At 37.3% G+C, this 14,941-nt stretch overlaps 2 protein-coding genes across 2 annotated transcripts; both read right to left on the bottom strand.

Annotated features, from left to right (window-relative positions):
- Positions 1 to 4,781: 4,781 nt before the first annotated feature.
- cacng4a (calcium channel, voltage-dependent, gamma subunit 4a) lies at positions 4,782 to 8,074 on the bottom strand. Its single transcript, XM_052559625.1, has 4 exons — positions 7,804 to 8,074; positions 6,317 to 6,400; positions 5,978 to 6,118; positions 4,782 to 5,487 (listed from the first exon to the last, which is right to left on the bottom strand). The coding sequence occupies exons 1-4, from the start codon at positions 8,027 to 8,029 to the stop codon at positions 4,955 to 4,957; spliced, it is 984 nt and encodes a 327-aa protein (XP_052415585.1). The 5' UTR covers positions 8,030 to 8,074; the 3' UTR covers positions 4,782 to 4,954.
- Positions 8,075 to 8,950: 876 nt separating this feature from the next.
- psmd12 (proteasome 26S subunit, non-ATPase 12) lies at positions 8,951 to 13,986 on the bottom strand. The gene is made up of 11 exons (XM_052559624.1): positions 13,761 to 13,986; positions 13,379 to 13,438; positions 13,160 to 13,288; positions 12,559 to 12,666; positions 12,334 to 12,438; positions 11,100 to 11,249; positions 10,870 to 11,004; positions 10,616 to 10,728; positions 10,353 to 10,527; positions 9,710 to 9,787; positions 8,951 to 9,550 (listed from the first exon to the last, which is right to left on the bottom strand). Exons 1-11 carry the CDS (start codon positions 13,866 to 13,868, stop codon positions 9,341 to 9,343), a joined length of 1,371 nt encoding a protein of 456 aa, XP_052415584.1. The 5' UTR covers positions 13,869 to 13,986; the 3' UTR covers positions 8,951 to 9,340.
- Between the last annotated feature and the right edge of the window lie 955 nt (positions 13,987 to 14,941).

The raw sequence follows: 14,941 nt of genomic DNA, 5'->3' as shown, positions 1-14,941 counted from the left end.
GTGTCAACAAGAAACGTCTCGGTTACGTATGTTACTCTCGCTTCCTGAAGGTGCGAATGGAGACATAACATCGGCAAATTGGAGATCTCACTAGAAAGACCAATCTCCTTTGAGTCTACACTAAAGGAGCCAAAGCATATTGGCATGCGATGATTGCATCCAGCTGCCACTAGTCACAGTATGCGTATAAATAGGCAGCAGGTGCAATGCATTATCAGGTTTTCCCTGAGGAGCCGAGCTGGTGACGCGGCCACTCAGCAGTGGTACAGCAGCTGTGTTACCTCATTTAGGGAATGAAGACGTTCCCTTTCAGTCGGTCACTTTAAATGCAATGTTGATACCTAACAAATTGGGGATCCCTACCAAAGCACTATGAATGATGCCACTTCCAGTGTCCTGTTTGAGCCTTCTGTACCCATTTGGATGTAAGCTAGGGCTCACGGCAGGAAGAACAGTCACTGTTGTCTTAGCAATACCCACTCAGTGAGATTGAATAACACTGGGAAAATGTCCCCATTCCATTGCAGAAGCCCCATCCTTTCCAAAGGAGCTTTGCTCTTACACATAGGGGTAACTGGATAGATACATATGGAAGACTAAGAGATGGTTGTAACTCTCTTATAACCCACTTCTGGTAGAGTGAGCACACAACCTGAGTGGGCAGGGAACACCCTGTGTCTGATAAGCCAAGGTGATGGCATCCACTATCCAGTGGGCCTTTATCTGATTGTAAATGGCATTGCCCTTTTGCAGGCCTCCGTAAAAGACAAAGAGCTGTTCTGAGGTACTGAAGTGTCTGGTCCACGTACCATCTTAAGTTGTGAACCATATAGATCAAAGCTAGGGTTGGGTCTGCCTCCTCCGGGCCAGCGCTTGTAGGTTTACTACCTAATCTCTGAAGGCGGTAGCAGGAACTTTGGGCACATAGCCGGGCTGGGAACTCAGGGTTAACTGGGAGTCAGCCAAATTTGTCGACCAAAAATGCATGCAGGTCCCCTACCCTCTTGATGGAGGCCAATGCAACCAGGAGCAGAGTTTTCATTGAAAGAACCTTTAGCTCGACTGACTGCAAAGACTGCAAAGAATGGGCCCTGCTTTAGTGCTCTCACTGGGGGAAGGCATATTTGTGCAGGCCCTGCAGCCAGCTGTGTGCCATTGTGTCCATGATGAGTGTTCTCTCGGTAGAACACCTGGCACTGGGATGTTTCTAGAGAGGCAAGCAGGTCTACCTGAGTGGCTACAAAATGTCTCCAAATCAGCTTGATCATCTGTGGATGGAGTATCCATTCTTCTCCATGATTCTGACTCCAAAGGAGGAGGTTGCTGGTGTGTTGCAAAATGCGACAGGAGTACAGACCACCTTTTCGGTTGGTGTATGCAATGGTTGCAGTGTTTTCTACTCAGACCACTGCATGCTTGCCTCATAATCACCCTTTGAGACTGTTCAAGGCATGGTGCACAATTAACAACTATAAGAAATTGATATGCCACTGCAGTTGGGGGACTATCCACACCCCTGAGACTGCCCACCTCGGGACTCGGCCATGGAGTCAGTGCTGAAGCCATCTCATAAGAAGCAGCCCCAGCAGCCTGACTGCTGCTGCAGCTGTCATATGCTCCAGGAGCCTCTGAAATTGTTTCAGTGGGATCACTGTCCTGCCTTTGAATGAATTCAGGCATTTCAACATCGATTTCTCGATGCATCAATTACAAACCCTGACGATTCATATGCATCGTTCGTGAAACATGTTTTTTGAATCGTGAATCGCCGATCTTGGACGTAATCGATTCAAAATGCTAAGAATCGAATGAATCGCGATTTCTATAGCGATTCAATGCTTTCAAAATGTATACACATTAAATTACTACACGCACAAATTAATGGAAACCTTGAAGAGTGTTCATGAATCGTGCCTCTTATCTGTCCTTCACCCACTCCACTGTTTACCGCCTGTGAGACTGTCACAGGATTGGGCTCGTGCTCCGTTCGTCTCTGACGCAGCTGACATGTGATCTATTGGACTCGTGGCCAGTAATGCTAACGTGAAGTAGTTTTACTTTTCTGTAGTTTGTCAATGGCTCTCTGCATCTTACCGACGGAGTTACCGAAACCATCGACAGCTGTATTTAATGCATGGACGGAGCAGAAATGTAAGCGTCTAAATCATACGCACAGATCCACTGAATGATAAATGTTTTTAAACAATGCGGATCAACCGAATATATGAAGGAAACTTTTAAAATTAACCACAGCATTAACAATGACCTTGAAATAAGAGCGCGAGATTTATCTGATAATCAGATGCATGAAAGTAGCGTTTGTTTCATTAGCAAACAGACATCTGGCGCGGTTTCTCTCAGAATCATTCGCTAAAGAAGAGGAAAAGTTAAATAGAGATGAAGACGTTTTCACACTGAAAGAGAAGCGATCTCACTCTCATAGACGTGCCAGGCTATATCTGCAGCTAAGCTGAAAAAAAGCAGAATGAACTGATGAAACTAAAAAAAAACCACAAACAATTTATGAATGATGCAGTGTTAATTGACATTTATTACAGTACAGAAACTATAAAGTATTTTTTCTACCTAATTCTGTGCAGAAAATTTAAATAATTGCTAATTAAATGTAGCCTAGTATATAAAACAATCATAAAATTGCCATTAGGGAAAAAATATCGATTACAAATGATTGATTATTGTCCAGCAGTGTGTTTGATTTAATTAAAAGTAATTAAAAAATAAGATAATTCCTTGTAAAAAATAATAATAATAATTATAACATATAATTATTATTATTATTATTATTATTATTATTATTATTATTCTTTTTATTATTATTATTATATAGGCTACATACATAAAATGATTGTATTTGACATTTCTGTCACTTCTGAAATTATGGCTATGCCCCTGGTGTGAAAAAATTTTAGCTTATACATAATACTCTTTAAGCTCTTTTTTAAAAACTTGGCTTACATACATTTTTACGTATGCCATGTCGCATCATTGAACTAGCATTTAACAATGGACAAAAGTTTTTTGTTTTTTTTTCTCTAACCTATGGTTCTCTAACCATAAATGCTACTGTAATTTGCCCCCTGACTAAGCATTTAAAGAATTTAGTAGAAGCATTTAAATAATCCCGTGAATGCACTTAAAGAATGCAGAATCGAATCGTTATAATCGAATCTAATCGAATTTAATTGTGAATCGAATCGTTCTAAATTTGCAAAAATCGTTTTTGAATCGAATCGAAAACCTATGAATCGTAATTGAATCGAATCGCTGCCTTGCCAAAGATTCACAGACCTAATAGGTTCCTCTGTGAGGTTTGCTGTCTGTTCAACCAAATCCAACTCCATACTGAGAAAAGAGATCCTCTGCATCGGGGAGAATTTGCTCTTTTTCCAGTTGACACCAACACCCAACACCCAACTGGCTGAGGTGCCTGAGCACCATGTCCCTGTGTTTGCACAACTGATCCCGAGACTGTGCCAGTATAAGCCAGTTAAGGAATGCAAACACCTTGCTTTCTCAGGGGAACAAGAGCCCCCTACTAAAATTTTGTGAAGACACAGGTAGACAGGGATAGCCCAAAGGGCAGGGCCTTTTACTGATATGCTCGTCCTTCAAGTGTGAACTGCAGAAATGGTCTGTGACACTGAAGGATCGAGACATGAAAGTACATGACTTCCAGGTGATCGCTGCAAACCAATCTCGGGGATGGATGCAAACGAAGATGCGTTTCTGCATTATCTTGAACGGTAGACTGTGAAGAGACCAGTTCAAGATACGCAGGTCCAACATTGGTCGTAACTCACCACCTTTCTTGAGTATAATGAGGAAGGTGCTTTAAAACCCCAACTTCATATCGGTTGGTGGGGCCGACTCTATCACATCCTTCGCCAGAAGGACTGCAATCTCTGAATGCAAGAGTTGAGCATCAGCTTCCTTTACTGATGTGAAGTGGGCGCCCCTGAACATGGGGGGATGCTGGGTGAACTGAATCGCATAGCTGAGTCTGATGATCCAAAGAAGCCTGTGATACATGCAGGGCAGTGCTAGGTTGGATCCCAGAAACTGTGCAAGCGGTATCAGCGGAAACACCAATGTACCTGCAGTGGGGCAGTGAGGTGGAACGCAGGGACCCGACTTGGGCGGCTCGTGGGCAATTCAAAGCGGGGTCTGAGTAACACTTACCAGGTTCCATGTTTGGGCAGAGGGTACATGATTAGGGCCTTTAACAGTGCTCTTGAACTGCCCACTGATGCCCGCTCCCCACTGTGGCCGGTGGACGAGTGAAGGCAGCAACTGTAACCTCAGAGGGGTAGTCATCACTGTGATCCTCAGACAGCCCAAGCTAGTGCCAGAAGTAGTCCTCCCCTGACTTCTGCCAGGAAGAGAACTAGATTGAGGCAAAGGCACCACAAATCTGAGATGGCCGTGTGTCCGCAATGAGAACACGACTCATCTACGAGCGCAACCTAAGCATGCTTAATGGCCACAGGGGAAATGCCTGCAACAAAAACAGGGAGTAGTGCAGCCTGATGTGGGCAATCCACTCAGGGAAAACAACCACCACTGTAGCGCTGTTCCAACAACACAAAAGAAGCTCCCTTACAGCTTTTCACAGAAGAGGCTTGTAAGAACAGAACGATTGACACCGCTCGGCTTCAAAGTGAAGGTTGAGCATGATCTGCACCTGCTGCCTATTTATACTCGTACTGCAATCAAGTGGCAGCCAGATGCAATCATTGCATGACAATATGCATTGACTTGTTTAGTTTAGACTCAAAGTTGATTCTAATTCATTGTACATTGATTTGACGTCGAAAGTGACCAACTTTTGTTTTGCACAAACAAAATCAATAACTCTCATTTCAGAACTAAACCAAATTGATTGAGTAAAACTGTAAATAATTATAAATGTATCATGTAACTGCAAACTGCATTTTTACACAGGAGTAATCCTGCGATTCAGACTGTCCTTCACATCTTTAGAAACACGGTTGTGAACTTGCAGAAAGGTGGGATGTTCAAAATCAGTGTTATAGGAGGCCAAAGCACCTGCCTTTAATGGATGTTCTCTCCCCACCGTATACATTAAAATGTCCCCTAAAGGCAGTGAGGAGCCGGTGATGCTCAGTGTGGCAAGGGAAGTGTTTTTAGATGGCTCTCTGGACTGTGAACAGGACTGGGACCGTTGTTGTCTGTAATGGTAACTTTGAATGCTTGTGTAGGGAGAGGATGTAGGGGAAGGGACAGTTTTAACAAACTCAAAGTGTTTGAAATGAGCCTCTTTGTTCTTTTCAATGTAGATGTTGACGACCAACACACCAATGACCTCGGCCACAATGAAGGAGAGTACACCTGAGTAGAAGGACCATCCATAGCTGTACAGGCTTTTCTTATCTTCTCCTTTCTTATCACTAGGGTCTCCAGCATTACTGGAGATGTAAACGATGATGCCGATGATATTGCTAAGACCTGATGAAAAGTAACAAATACATAAATAAGCTTACATACATACATATATATATATATGACAATATGAGAATCTTGACAGTTCTCATAGAATGCACGTTCATGATGTCTACCACAGTCATGCGACAATTCTTTTACTGAAAATCTAGCATTTTACAGTTGTAAATATAAGTGAATAAATGTCAAATATATGGGTTTTTCAGTTGATTGAGTGAATCATTAATGAATTAATCAAGTTAAAAAAGTCATGTATATATGTGTGTGTGTGCATTATTTCAAAGATACTTTTGCAGAAAATTTAATTAGCAAAATTTAATTAATCTTAAACATGTATAATATATTTATTGTCTTGTTTCTTTACCTCCATGTATGTATGGCAATCCTGCTTTTTTCAATTAAAAATACATTGATATGCTATCATTACGAAACTTGTGATTTGCGATTGAAGACTCCTCCTAAAAGGTAAGGATACTGTTAATGGCAATTGCTGTACCTGCAGATACAAATAGGATCCCTGCACTCAAGAGAATGTTATTACTGCTTCTATAGATTTGGCCCACCCCAACACAAAGTCCCCCCAAAAGAAGCAGGATGGTACTCAGGATGGGGAAGAGACTGGATGCTCGCACTAATCCTGCAACACACAAAGGCATAGGCAACCATTATAGGCATTATACTCACACATTAGCTAAGATTATTATACATCATATTGAAACAAATGGCCTATTCAAGTAAATAAATTAAACTGTTCTTTAATTCTTTCTTTTTTCATACAGACCAGTGGTGGAATACCATTTTGAATAGTTCTTTATGATAAAGAAAATGGACTCACGGAGGAGATACTCTGAGCTTTCTGTGTCATAGTCATCATCCACAGAAAAATGATTGATCCAATAGCAGGTTCCATTGTTGATTCCTGTGCCAAACAAGTGATGCTGAATTTTATGTACTGAAACTATGATGTTTTACTTGAGTGTTTCACTCTTCTATGTATTCATACATTTACTATTAAAAGAATATCAGACACATTTGTCCCAAAAGCAATAAAATTTGTTTAGTCATGTTCTGATGGAACTGCTCCACACCAATTTATTTAAATTAAATTAAATTTATGCATTTAGCAGACACTTTTATCCAAAGTGACTTACAGTGCATTCAGGCTATACATTTTCATAATTTATTTCATTTAAAGATTGCACTGCAAGATAAACATAATTCCAGTTGTTTAGACCCCGCTTTTCAGAAGGAACATTCAGAAGCTATCTTAGCTCATATATTTTTCTTTTTTATATTAATTTTGTGTGACCTTACTTCAAAATGTCTCTTAATTTATTATTAAACTTTTGTTTAATCTTAATTAATATTAATATTACTTTATGCAAATATATGGCATTTTGTTAAATATCTATGCCAAATGTATTTTCTTGTTTCCATTTTCTTTACACTTTCTTTAAAGTCACATCTAGAACAGAATAAATGATCAACTATTACCATTAATTATCTCAAATAAACAACCAATATTGTGTGTGAAATGCATTGTCAAAATAGTTTTTCGGTATTTCTACCTGAAAAGTCATTTGATGCAATGTTGCCTTTTGAAGCTAGACTCTCATTAATGCACAAGAGAAGAAAGAATAGTTTTGTAGGTATTTCTGACTGAAATTTGTTTTGAAAAGTAAAAGGACTGATTTTCTGCAGCATGTAGAACTTAAAGGTTTTTAACTGGACTGCACTATCAACATTACTAAATACATTTTAGTATATTATATAAATATGAACATATAGCTTTGAAATTTACACATTACCAGTATTTTGAGGGTTTAGAGAATCTGCGATAATATGTACACTGTTAAAAAGAAAGGTTCTTTATTGGCATCAATGGTTCTGTGAAGAACCTGGAACATCCACTGAACCTTGAAATACAGGGGGAAAAAAATATATATATTTTTTTTTATTTTTTTATTTAAGGTTCTTTAGATGTTAAAATTGTTCTTCAAAAGTTTTTTTTTTTTTTTTTATGAACTTTTCACTAATAGGTTCTTTTGGGAACCAAAAATGGTTCTAGACATCAGTGCAAAAAAATAAAATAAATAAATAAAAAAAACACCTTTTGGAACATTTATTTTTAAGAGTGTAGGCTGCATGATGTCTGACAGAATGTATTTATTCAACACATTTTTCCTTCTTCTGTTCGTTTCTTAAATTTACAAAGCTTTTTTAATGAATTTAATAAGACCACTGCATTATGATAGAAATCACAACTTTTATTTCTATTTGCAACTACTAGTCTACATATTAAAATGTAGCCCATCCATTTACCTTCTATACAACAGATCCTCCAAAGTCCAGAATGCGTGAGATCTCCTCGTGTTTTCTTTGACTGCTGCATGGTGTGGGGTTCATCTGTTGCGTTGGTCGTGTTACAGATGTGAGCTCTAGAGTAAAGCCAGAAGTCGGTTCCGATCGCAACAGTCATCAGGCTGATCGCTGCGAACGCGCCCAGGCTCGTCAAAACAATCTGAACGCCACGATCACACCAAGCCATGACAGCGCTGGACTGAACTGAGCGCGTCGAGACATCTTCACAGTACATTTCACATACCTCTTATGCGTGTCTAAATTCAACCACGCATGATGAGCTCTTAAGTCAAACTTTTTTTTGTTGTCGTTATTTCATCCGCTCAAATGAACGCAGGCTTTATCGGAAAACTAAATTGTGAAACTGTACTTTTTTATTCTTCGTTATAATTATGTTTCTATTTATATTACAAACATTCCAAGCTTCCAAAATAAACGATTATGTTTAGCAACGCTGTGTTGGAAAAAAAAACTCTCTTTTAAACAGTACTTGAGAATTAATAAATGAAGTATTATATAGGGGACTAATAATTTTGTCTTCAACTGTATATAAATATTAATCCAGAAGGGTTTACCCCAATAGGGATCATCTTAGCTTTTATCCCTTTCATTTTTTAAGAGACATAGAGAACGCCCCCAATTGTTATTTGCAGTTTTTGTGTGTGTTATAACCATTGTAAACTTGTACTGTTCAAATACACCTGCATTGCTTAAATTGGAAGGTTATGTTGTAGACCGATCTCTACAGAGCTTAATTAATAAATTAAACTACATTTCATGAAACTACATGATAAACATGGTCAGGCTAGATGCGCAGAACGGAAAAAATGGGTCTCCACCAAAGACGTAAACTGAAAATTGACAATGCATTCAGTGGTTACAACAGTGTGTGTGTGTGTGTGTGTATATATATATATACACACACACACTTTTTCTCTATTGGAAATACTTTTTAAGTTGTGGAATCAAATAAACAAACAAATCTAGCATTCTTTAATTAAAAATGTTTATAAAAAATAAAGTATTGTTTGAAATAATAATAAAAAATTTAATAACCTTAATCACCTTACCTTGATTTTCTCTGAATGGTAAATGAACAAACCAAGTATTATTTTCAAAAAAGTTTAATGTGGATGCTGGAGCAACATCAGAATAATATTGTGCATTTTTCAATAATGTTTAAATGTAATACAAGCCATTTACTTAATACAATAGGGAGGGAGAATGAGGAATGGGAGGCTTCATATGGAGTTTAGAGTGATTTTTTTTTTTTGGACAAACTACAGCCAGCGGTCACAAACACAAAACGTAAGGGAAAACCTTAAATGCAGTGTAAAACATCTTATGGAAACAGACTAGCATTGTTCTCAGTCTGAGTGCAGGCCACGTTGTTGTTAATAACAGAATTTAAACAGAAGCAAAAGTTTATTTAACATTTGTTTAATCAAATGTTACTCAGTGAAAAAAAAAAGGTGTACCAAAGACTCCCTGACCATCTCTACTGGAGGTTGTGGATCATCTCTTCCTTGGCAATGAGATGGGTAGTTTTGTTAACAAGAGACATTAGAGAATTCAGTTTTTGAGACCAGTCATTCAGAAGATCGTTAGGGTCCTTAGGCCGCTGGAAATTAATGATACCAGCGAGGCGGTCCACTTTTGCATAGATGGTCTTATTGACCACCAGGTTAGATAGGAACTCTTCTGATTCCTACAAGAAGAATAAATATTTAAAGTTGTTAACGTGTTGGAATTTCTTACATTTTGATTAGCTATTATTTAGATCAGCCTTGATCAACAGCTTTAAAAGAAAGAAAGAAAGAAAGAATAACATCAAGTAAGTTACATATTATTTCAGTACAGAACTCACATCAATAGAGAGGTCGAGCAGGGCTGCCATTCTCCCCATCGTGATGCTTGTGTAATACTTTGCCATTATTCTGATGTTCTGGTAATGGAGAGACAGACAGTTATCAGTGGAATTAAACTGAAAACACAAATCATAGCTCAAAATACAACTAGATTGGTACATTTCCAGTTTTATTTCCCTTTTTGCCAAAAATGTATAACACTGAGATTAAGATATTAAAGTATTAATATTATTCTAAAAACTATTTGCAAACTATACAACCTTTAAATGTGTTTAATATCATTATACAGCTCTAACATGATGATCTTATTTTTTGGTCTCATCCTTATACAAAGCTACTGTATGGCTTATATTTATATAAAGACTCCATTAGTCCAAACATAATGATGCTTTATGTCTATTTGGAAGCTTGAAAGCCCCAGTGTCCATTCTGTGAAAATGCATGGAAAAGAACAACCAGTACAACACTTTACAATCATCCTTTTGTGTCCCATGGAAGTCAGTCATGGGATTTGAATAACTACAATAATAATTCATGAGAATTTACATTTGATGTTGAATTATTCTTTTAAGAGTGTGACAGGCTAATAATAGATATAAACAATTAGGCTTCCCATTTCAGCAAGAAATAACACCAACTCACGTGTTCTACCACTCTGTTTTTCAGATCTTTCCATCTCTTTTCTCCCTCTTCTGAGCAGGTGAAGACATCAGTGTCCGGAGTTCCCATGGAACCCTCCCTCAGTTCCTTTCCATAATCCTCCACTACAGATGACCAGCGCATCAGCTCCATGGTGGTGAACTGTTTCAGGAGATCCCTGCAAGGGAGAGATGAGAAAGGTAAACTCTTCTACCCAACATCCCTGAACTCTCGCAGGAACTACCAGTATGTTTTGGATCTTTTACCTATATTTGGGTATTTCCTCCAGTTTCTTGTCAATGCTGATTCGATGAACTAAATCAGACTGTTCATTGTCATATGGTGCCAAAATCACATAGAGCACTACACTCTTCAGAGCCTGAAAGATACATGGGACATTTTCAGTTTTAAATAAAACTAAATTGCAAATGAAGTGACAATGCTTTTTGTATTACTAAAGTAAACAGCAAAGCTAAAAAGAATAAGCAAGACAATGATTGTAATGTCAATATAAAGGTACCTGATGCCATTTGGAGGTGTCTTCCAGAATACAGGGAGTGTCATATATGGCTCTGTAATGTTTACATATGGATAGGTAGGAGCCCTCGTGCTGATCAACTTGAATCAGCAGATTATAATACTTCAGTTTCAAATCCTAAACATTAAAGAAAATCAAACTGTTATAAAAATGCAATAACGAACACCCACAAATATTTTAAACTTTTATAATATTATTAATATTTTAACGACCTCAGTGCCCTCTTCCTGGAAGAATTTAGTGTTGATCTTTTTGCTAATGATCTGTGTTCGAATGTAGTCCTTGACAGCAATGCACAGTCTCATCTGCTCCAGAATGAACTCCGCCTTCTCCTTCTTCTCCATTGATCCATATGTCTCCACCTGCAGAGGGTTAGCATGTTAAGAAATGTCTATTCAAACCAAGTGTGAATGTGGCAGGTTAAAGGAAACAAATCAAGGCTGAGAGAAAGTAAAAGATACACCAAAAGCACACTTTTAACATTAACATGATGATTACATAACAAGGTAACATAATCAACACATGGCATGCTCTTGTTCTTAAAATAAAATAAAAAATAACTTTTTAGTTCAAGATTATATATAAAAACATTAAATATTGCACATAAAGAAAAACGACATCATACTTAAAAATTTAATACAAATATTAAATGAAAGATTTAATCCGAAAATGTAAACCAGAAACGTTCACTATATATTCACTATGTTCAATATAATGAATATTCATGTTTAGTTTGAATAGGTACTTAAGAGATAGTACACCCAAAAATGAAAATTTTATGTTTATCTGCTTACCCCCAGGGCATCCAAGATGTAGGTGATTTAGTTTTTTCAGTAGAACACAAATTATAATTTTTAGCTCCAGTTGTTGGAGTCTCTCAGTCGTACAATGCATGGCAATGGTAACAAAATCTATGAAAGTAAAAAACAAAACATGCACAATTACAAATTAAACCCTGCGGCTCGTGATGATACACTGATGTGTTAAGACACAAAATGATCGGTCGGTGCAAAGAAACTGAACAGTATTTATATAGGTTTTTTTTTATACCTCTGATTCACGCAATGTCCGAACTATTAGAACTCTTGTGAACAAACAAAAAAAAATGATATAAATACTGTTCAGTTTCTTGCAAAGACCGATCGTTTTGTGTATTTACACATCAGTGTATCATCACGAGTCGCAGGGATAATTTGGATTTGTCTGTGGACTTGTCTTTTTTACTCTCATAGATTCTGTTACCATTTGCCATGCATTGTACGGTTGAGAGACTGCAACGACTGGAGCTAAAAATAATAATTTGTATTCTACTAATGAAACAAAGTCACCTACATCTTGGATGCCCTGGGATCAAGCAAATAAATGTAAAATTTTCATTTTTGGGTGAACTATCCCTTTAATAGTACAAAGACGAGGCAGATGAGCAAATCTCTCCCTAACACTCACCTGCAGTTCCTGCAGAATGGATGCAGCCTCTTTCACATCTCCATTTTGCTCTTTGATATGAGCCAATGTTTTAGTCAGCCTGGCACGCTCAATCTCCACATATATCTAAAAATACATACAACATGAATAAAGTGTAAAGCTGGCCATTACAGCAGAAAAGTGAACAAGCTCATAAGAAATAGAACTGGTACACAGATAAAGCTATAAAACAGTGGAAGTGGAGACCTTTCCAGCAGTGACGGTGCGTAGCGTGTCAATGAGTCGGAGTTTGATTGACAGGTCAGTCGCAGCATCAACATATGTATAACATTCCTGTACCATCTTTGCGACGGCCTGTAAAGGAAAATTAGGAGAATGTTTTAACCATCTATGTCAACCAATGACAAAATATATTTTTACTTGTCAATTTTTCTTAGTTAACCAACTACTGCATGTGGTTAAAATAATGGCAAGGAGAACTTGATATCAGTAGAAATGGGCTAAACATTACTATGAAAATATCACTGAGATTCTACATTTTTTGCCATCTCCTTCATCTTCACTACATCACTTTACCAAAAATGTTAAGATATTATTTTATATTTAATTTATATAATGTAAGATGAAATATGTTGCTTAAATATTATAATAGTAATAATAAAATATGTCAGCACACTGTATGGTCCAACAACATCCCTGAATATTATCCATACTACACAAATAATAATACAACACATTTTGTAGATTTTAAACTGACAGGCTGGTACAGGTGGTCAAAAGGACATTTTTATTAGGCATTATGAGCTCCATCACTGGCTCCATGATATGTTCAGAACAGTATTTCTACCTGCTTCAGCTGGCTTCTTCTCTTAGACAGTAGCATGATGTTTTCATTCAAGGCATCCCAGTCTTTGGCTTCATAGCATAACTGAACTATAGCCACCAAGATCCTGGAGGTGGACACCATATCTGAAGCCTGGTCAAAATTAACACATGCAAACAATGCAGAGCATTTTAATGGACAATAAATTAAATCTAGATAAAATTATCACAGTGAGACACTTACGGTTCTTGTTTGCTTCTCTAGTGACAGCAGGCTTTCGATGGCCTCCTGGAGTCGGCCATCCTTAAAATCAAAACATTACGTTAGGGATTTTCTTCGCATGTTAAAGCTAAAATTCAAATCACTGTGCATTTCGCAGTAACTTAATGTTTATAAGAAGTTAAATACGAATGGTGAAGTATCTATGGCGAAAAACCCAGTCAAATGTCTATTTAATACATACTTAGTGTATGTATAGTATACGTAACAAAAACAACTTTGTTTTCAATAAAACGTGATATAGAGGTTTATAATTAATACATAATTCATATAGTTTAATTCTGTAATGATCTGATGAACGTTAGCTTTAGCACTCAGCATGACTCAGCCGCTCATTCACACTTACTCTGGCCATTTTCTCACACTCAGGCAGTCGCTGATCTACAGTAGCACTGTAGTCAATCTCCATCTTCATCATACGTCCATCTGATCGTTCAGCTCTGTCCTCAGACATTATTACTGCTTGTAATAGGAAGAATTCACTGTGAATGTAATAACTAAAACCCGGCAGCTTGGTGTTAATCTACTTCTTCTACGCCTTGTCCTCTTCTTCTTCTTCTTTGACGCTAGATTGGTTGACAAACCCGGTACATATTCCGCCACCTACTGGTATGGAGTGTGGTGCATTGACGCTGGTGGGAAAAAAAATACATGATCTCTCTAAAATATTGTTTATTGATCCTGTGTCTTTAGATATTTTAACAGTATAATGAACATTCTTGCACCTTTATTTAACAGATTTTCCTGATTAAAGCTGTATTTCTAAGATCTCTAATCTCTAAGATCTCTATTAGTTGTTGTCTTTCATTCTCATATCCTTTACTTTTTTTTTCATATAATTTTATAACTTTTTTCATATGGAGTTTGTTTGGAAGTGGGCAAACCAACTATTTATTAGTTTATGCATAAATTAGTTTATGCATAAATGTAGTTGCATACTACACTGAATAAAATATATCAGATTAACATTATTTATTGTTTAACTTTAATTGTTGGATACAGCCAAAAAGGTCAAGATGAGGTAGGAAGGACCAAAAACATTTAAAGGATGTAAAATGTGCTTATTTTAAGTTAGATACAAATTAATCTAATATTTCTTCTAAGGCAAGATTTGAGCCTCTGAATAAAGAAATAACTACCAAAGTGTACCACATTTGTTAAATGTGCCAGTATCGCCTTCTAGTGGTTGGTTATTTGAACCACATGTGTATGTTCTGTATGTTTCACAGGAAGGAGTGATACTTGTAAAAGACAGAGGAAATGGATAAAAAAAGGGCTTTGTTCAAAGGGGAAGATCGTAGACCTGTTTCTATAATGAGCGACCCTTCTATATCCATTTTCCAAGAAAATTATAGTACTCAGCCAACATCATTGCTCCTCCACCTACCAGCACCCAGCCAACAAGGCTATAAGTGAAGACTTTTATAGGCTGTGACCACAGCTGAGATGTTATTATATTTTAAACCTTATTTACAATAGTTTGGTGCCATTTTATACAATTTCCAGCCTATAAGGGCACCTACTTTA

The sequence above is a fragment of the Carassius gibelio genome, chromosome B6 (assembly GCF_023724105.1).
Source record: "Carassius gibelio isolate Cgi1373 ecotype wild population from Czech Republic chromosome B6, carGib1.2-hapl.c, whole genome shotgun sequence".
Lineage (NCBI taxonomy): Eukaryota > Metazoa > Chordata > Actinopteri > Cypriniformes > Cyprinidae > Carassius > Carassius gibelio.
The sequence above is the reverse complement of the archived record's forward strand: the minus strand, read 5'-3'. Positions and strand labels throughout refer to the sequence as shown.